This window comes from Diaphorina citri, unplaced genomic scaffold, assembly GCF_000475195.1.
Source record: "Diaphorina citri unplaced genomic scaffold, Diaci psyllid genome assembly version 1.1 scaffold1223, whole genome shotgun sequence".
Taxonomy (NCBI): Eukaryota; Metazoa; Arthropoda; class Insecta; order Hemiptera; family Psyllidae; genus Diaphorina; species Diaphorina citri.
This window is the reverse complement of record NW_007378652.1, coordinates 1-5,840: the sequence shown is the minus strand read 5'-3', so window position 1 is coordinate 5,840 and position 5,840 is coordinate 1. Positions and strand designations below refer to the sequence as shown.

At 39.0% G+C, this 5,840-nt stretch overlaps 2 protein-coding genes across 2 annotated transcripts; one reads left to right on the top strand and one right to left on the bottom strand.

Moving 5' to 3' along the window:
- Window positions 1-95: 95 nt before the first annotated feature.
- Window positions 96-1,651, bottom strand: LOC103514787 (telomere length and silencing protein 1 homolog). The gene is made up of 3 exons (XM_008479690.3): window positions 1,366-1,651; window positions 786-900; window positions 96-269 (listed from the first exon to the last, which is right to left on the bottom strand). Exons 1-3 carry the CDS (start codon window positions 1,506-1,508, stop codon window positions 117-119), a joined length of 411 nt encoding a protein of 136 aa, XP_008477912.1. The 5' UTR covers window positions 1,509-1,651; the 3' UTR covers window positions 96-116.
- A 287-nt stretch (window positions 1,652-1,938) lies between these two features.
- Window positions 1,939-5,778, top strand: LOC103514786 (DNA repair and recombination protein RAD54-like; the record flags this gene model as incomplete). Its single annotated transcript, XM_026827670.1, has 4 exons — window positions 1,939-2,022; window positions 2,521-2,709; window positions 3,288-3,487; window positions 3,939-5,778. Coding segments are annotated over exons 1-4 (2,313 nt in total), but the record flags the coding sequence as incomplete, so codon positions are not given.
- Between the last annotated feature and the right edge of the window lie 62 nt (window positions 5,779-5,840).

Genomic DNA, 5,840 nt, shown 5'->3' with positions numbered 1-5,840 from the left:
AAATATTTGTTAAAAAAAAAAAAAAAAAAAAAAAAAAAAACTTGGAGTTCATCTTCCTCATAAATGGCTAAAAATGATAAAGGTCCCTCAAGTTCTATATAGTCTAGGTTCCCTACTTACATCTCCTCGTCTTCATCCCTCTTGTTGGTTTCAGCCGAGAATTGAGTTCCGATCCCTGTATCATAGGCATCATCCACCTTCTTAACTTGTCCACTCTTTAGAGCTGACATGTTCACAAGGCCTCCAGATTTTATTTTGAAAGGGTCTTTCTGCAAGAGAACAATACGTTGTTATTCCCCTTATTTCAATGTGATTCATTTATTTAGATTAGAAACTATTGGTTATACCTAAGTATTTCAATGAACAGATACAATTACATGAAATTACAAAGGACAAAATTTGTTGTGTAGGGTAAACTTGATAATTCAACCCTCATTTTACTGGGTTGGATTTTATTTAGACTAGTCCTTCTGAGGCGGATTTCACATCTAGACTGCAACTGGTAGTATACAGCAGTTTTCATATTGAGGGCTACATAGTCTTATAGGCCTGTTCACACTTAAACTTAGAGTTCAAGTGTGAACAGGCCCATAAGACTATGTAGCCATCAACTTGAAAACTGCCCTATACTACAAGTTGCAGTCTAGATGTGAAATTTGCCTGAGAGAGAACATTAGTTTCTAGTTCTTCAACTGAACATTATTCACAGAAATGGTACCTACCCAATGGCTGGAATAACAATTTCTGTACAAAGACTAGGAAAATGGGAGAGAGATTTGACTTACCACTAATAATTCATCTTCTTCAGCAACTTTCTCACCCACTGTTAAACTTATGATGGATACACCATTTGGCCTTTGTCTCAGTTTTTGTAAACTCTTCATTTCTTCTAGTTTCTTCCTGAAAAATAAATAAAAATAAAAAATGCTTGGGCTACAATTGTACACTTATCATGACTCTTTCTGTGGATCCTTTGTTGGGCATCATCAATGCCCAATTCAGATGTCAGTCATACTATATGTGTATTTCAACAATAAGCTGTGTCTACACTTAGTTGACCACATCTATCAACGAGATGAATCTATGTTGTTGAGGCAGTGTATGGTTCCAGTCAACATCAATACACCATAGCAATCATTGATCGGCAAGGTTGACTGGGTATGGACACAGCTTTAGACCTTTAGGAACATCCTATGGGCCTTTTTCAGAGTGTGTTCTACAGTTAACAGAATCACCAGTACAACATCTGCAAATATCAAGCCCAAGGTGTCTGACTGGGATACAGCCCCTTTGTTTCAGTACTGGAATTGCTGTACTTTCATTAGAAAGTGCTGTACCTTTTCCATAGTTCCCTATCAAACTTACAATGCTTCCATCTCTTCTTCACTGTCCTCTTCCTCGGAAGAATCCTTACGCGTCCTCAGGTTTTTCTTCCTTGACTTGAATTTTATAGGTTGAGGAGAACTGTCCTCAGACTTTATATGTTGTGAAGATCCTTCTTCGGACATGGCTCTGGAATCTAGATCTTAAATGAAAATTGAGAAGGAAGAAGGAACAATCTCCTTAACTAGAGGGCCAGTTTCAGCACTACAGTACTAGGTACTACACTTCTGATTATTATTATTATTCTTCACTACAGTCTACAGTCGTTTCATGAGAGTTGTTCACAAATTTAAATTTTCGCGGCGCAAATTTCAAATTTTTGAAAAAACCTCCCATAAAATTTTCTGGCAACATTGGAAAATCCCAAAAACCCCGGGAAAATGAGTTTAAATTGAGGTTACATTCACAGCGCGAATTTTCAAAAAATTCTGGTGTTTTGTAAAAATTTTGGTTGTACAATGTACAGTGCACCGTTTGCTTTTATGATCGTTATCTTTCTTCTCTTATCTATCTCGTTTTGTTAGCTGGCAGTGAAGTTAGGTAAGTAATACTAGGATGGACAATCTGACCATGGATCTTCTCATTTTGAGATTCTGGTTTCCATTAATTCTATACCCCACCTCCCTCAGGCAGGATGAGGTCCACAGCTGGGAATTTCATTGATGGATGGAGGGTAATCCCACAACGAGATAACTAGAAAGCAGAACTACTATATTTTACTCACCCCTTAGGTATTGGTTCTTTCTATTGCATTATTTTTAGGGAACCTGAAGTAGGGTTATTTTTAGGGAACCTATTCAACATACCTGATTTTTTTCTTTCAGAATAATCCTAAAAGGTGGTCAACTTGAAAAATGAGAAATAGCATGGCCCAGACCTGAATGTAATCTTGACAGCCCAACCAAATAGAAAGAAGTCTCCAAAAAATGGTAATGAAGTTTGTTTGTTTTTTTCTTCTTCTTTTGTAATATGTATTTATCTCCTTTTAAGAGCATAAAATCATGTAGATTTATGTGGTGATTTATTATAGTTTAATACAAACTTGAGAATTGTTTGTTTAATTTTCAAATCTACATTTCTCATTTTCCTTATGGCATAGGAAAGAAAGTAATATAATCAGCCCATATTTTCTTACAGAGGAGGAGCCTAGCACCCAGTCAGTTGAGTAAGAGATCTCCGGAAGATTCTCCGGGCATTAAAACATTCCCACCTCCAGTCAAGAAGGAGAAGAGATCTTGTACCTCACGGAAACCTTTGGGTTCAGTGGACAATGAAGATGAACCCAACTCCAAGTTACCAATGACGAAAGAGGAAATGTCTGAACATGTAAGATTAATAAAATTTTACTTTCAAGATACAATACATCAGAAATCTTGTGAATTGTATCAGTTACTTACCTTCATCTCAAAAATATAAATGGAAATTTACAAACTTACAGAGTGTCCTCCATCAATATGTTGAAATCATATTTCAATTACCTACATACCAACAACAATTAATAAATTACATATCAAGATGCTTCAAAACCTCCAGTAATGAGATTGATAGCGTGGGAACTAAATTCTTATCATATTATTATTTAATTATACCCAGGCAGATCCTATATTCTGAACACCTGAACTCCGTTGATCTTTTTGCAAATTTATCTTATACTTTGGAATAGGATCAGTAGGGTTAATTGTGTATTTAGGTAGTAAAGGGTCCGTCCATTGAAGTGTTTGTAAATAAATAAAATAAAATGCAGGAATTTCATTAGAAATGTAATGCACCCAGCTCTAGGTGGGCAGTCAGTAATGGAAGCTATAGCTTCTTTTGGGTGAATTTTGGATTATAATGTTCGGATCTGAACCCCCTAAAAAAAAAACCTACCTACTTGAATTTAATTTTATTATTATTTTTTTTAGGAAAACCTCATCAGGCAGATTCTGGCTAAACCATTCAAAGTGCCCATTCTAAACTACACAGGAGGTGGCTACTCTACCAAAGCATTGGGTGTCAGAAGGGAAGGAGCTCGGAAAGCTCTACATGATCCTACAGCTCCCAATGCTTTAGTTCTCTACACACCACCACAACTTAGTGCTCATGATCTGCTCAAAATCGACAAGTGAGATATTTGACTTGAAAAAAAAAAGACGTTTGACAGAGGGAACTGTACTTGTTAAGGTCTTATCGTCCCGAAATCGGAGAGAGAAGACAGGATAAGAGAAAGCCAGCGAGAACAAATATTATCCCATCAGGATAAAATTCGCCCCAGGCGGGAATCAAACTCTCTTTTAGATTTCTGTTGTAAAATTTCTGCATCATGTGTTGAGGTGTAAAAATCGTATGTCACGTCACGTGTTGAAGTTCACATCACGTGTGCCGTTGCTTAACCTCAGTTTTTCCTTGGCAATGAGAGTTTTTAAAGTACAAATATAAATAAGTACATAGGAATCATCTGTATGATGGTGCTGGAACTCGTTAGTCCTCTGTGTTGTAAGTCATTACTTAACCTGGAAGGTATGAAGATTTGGGGTTCATTGATAAAGTTAACATCAGTGTAATATTGTTTGCAGGGATAAAATCCAAGTCCATGTGGTAGTTGATCCTGTCCTGTCCAACATACTAAGACCTCATCAGAGAGAAGGTGTCAAGTTTATGTATGAGTGTGTGACGGGAGTGAGAATAGAAGATGCCTATGGTTGTATCATGGCTGATGAGATGGGACTAGGCAAAACCTTGCAATGTATTACACTCATGTGGACACTTCTCAGACAAGGACCCTTGGCTAAACCACTCATTGACAAGGCTATCATCGTAGCACCTAGCTCCCTGGTGAAGAACTGGTGTAATGAGATTACCAAATGGTTGGGTGGCCGTGTTGCTGCTCTACCGATTGACGGAGGAAGCAAAGCTGAGATTGATAATAAACTCAACTCCTTCATGCAAACCTATGGAAGAAGACCAGTGAATCCTATTCTCGTCATATCGTATGAAACGTTCCGTAGTCATGCCTCGGTACTGCATAAGAATGAAGTAGGTCTTGTGTTATGTGATGAGGGACATCGGCTCAAGAACTGCGAGAGTCAAACCTATCAAGCACTGATGGGACTCAAAGCCAAGCGTCGCGTTCTACTGAGTGGCACGCCTATTCAGAATGATCTCTTGGAATATTTCAGTCTTGTGCATTTTGTTAACCAGGGCATCCTCGGAACAGCACAAGAGTTTCGAAAGCAATACGAGACGCCGATATTACGAGGACAAGACTCTTGTGCTAGTGATGCAGAGAGAACCAAGGCTAATGAGAGACTAGAACAACTTATTGGAATAGTGAACCGATGTCTGATCCGACGTACCTCGGCGCTACTATCCAAGTATCTCCCTGTCAAAACAGAACAAGTTGTGTGTATCAAGATGACAGACTTACAGAAGGAATTGTATACGAACTTGATCAAATCAGATGCTGTGAGAAGAACTATGAAGGGAGGTGAGAATACAAAGCTTGGTATGACAGCACTCTCCTCCATTACATCACTCAAGAAACTGTGCAATCATCCGGACCTTGTTATGGATAAAATACAAACAGGAGCAGATGGCTTTGAGAATGCAATGAATATCTTGCCCACTGGCTATGCAGCAAGTTACAAGAGTGGCAAGCTTCTCATAGAACTCTCAGCAAAGTTGATGGTCCTAGACACAATGCTTGCTGTTATCAAGATGACCACAGACGATAAGATCGTGCTTGTATCAAACTACACTCAGACATTGGATTTGTTTGAACGCCTCTCCAAGCTCAGAGGTTACAAGTATGTACGTCTCGATGGTTCCATGACTATTAAGAAGCGTGCCAAGGTTGTAGAAACATTCAATAAAACAAGCAACGAGTTTATCTTCATGTTGAGCTCCAAAGCAGGCGGCTGTGGATTGAATCTGATTGGTGCAAACCGTCTGGTCATGTTTGATCCAGACTGGAATCCAGCCAATGACGATCAAGCAATGGCACGTGTATGGCGGGATGGGCAGAAGAAACCTTGCTTTGTATATCGCTTCCTATCCACAGGGAGTATAGAAGAGAAAATGATGCAGAGACAAGCACATAAGAAAGCACTGAGCTCTTGTGTAGTGGATTGTGAGGAAGATGTAGCCAGACATTTCTCCATGTCAGAACTCAGGTCCTTGTTTCAGCTTGAGGAGAATACAATCAGTGATACCCATGATAAAATCAAATGTTCCCGCTGTGTGAATGGCATTCAAGTAAAACCACCACCACTAGAGAGTGACTGTACAGATGATCTGTCCTGTTGGCATCATGTGACAGAGAAGCGATGGCTGGTAGATCCTATACTGAAACATTGCTGGGGAGCAGGTGTGTCATTTGTGTTCTATCAGCACTCAACCAAGGCTGAGAAGTCAAAGGTCGTTACTGAAGAGGAAGAAAAAGAAGAAGAGGAGGTGGAGGAGGAAGAAGAAGAAGAAGA

Bases quoted from the DNA above. Each gene is read 5' to 3' on its own strand.
- LOC103514787 (XM_008479690.3), bottom strand. From the start codon at position 1,508: ATGTCCGAAGAAGGATCTTCACAACATATAAAGTCTGAGGACAGTTCT. The intron at 901-1,365 runs GTAAGTTTGATA...TTTATTTTTCAG, and splicing joins GAAGAAGAGATGGAAGCATT to GAAGAAACTAGAAGAAATGA. The intron at 270-785 runs GTAAGTCAAATC...GTTCTCTTGCAG, and splicing joins AAGAAGATGAATTATTAGTG to AAAGACCCTTTCAAAATAAA.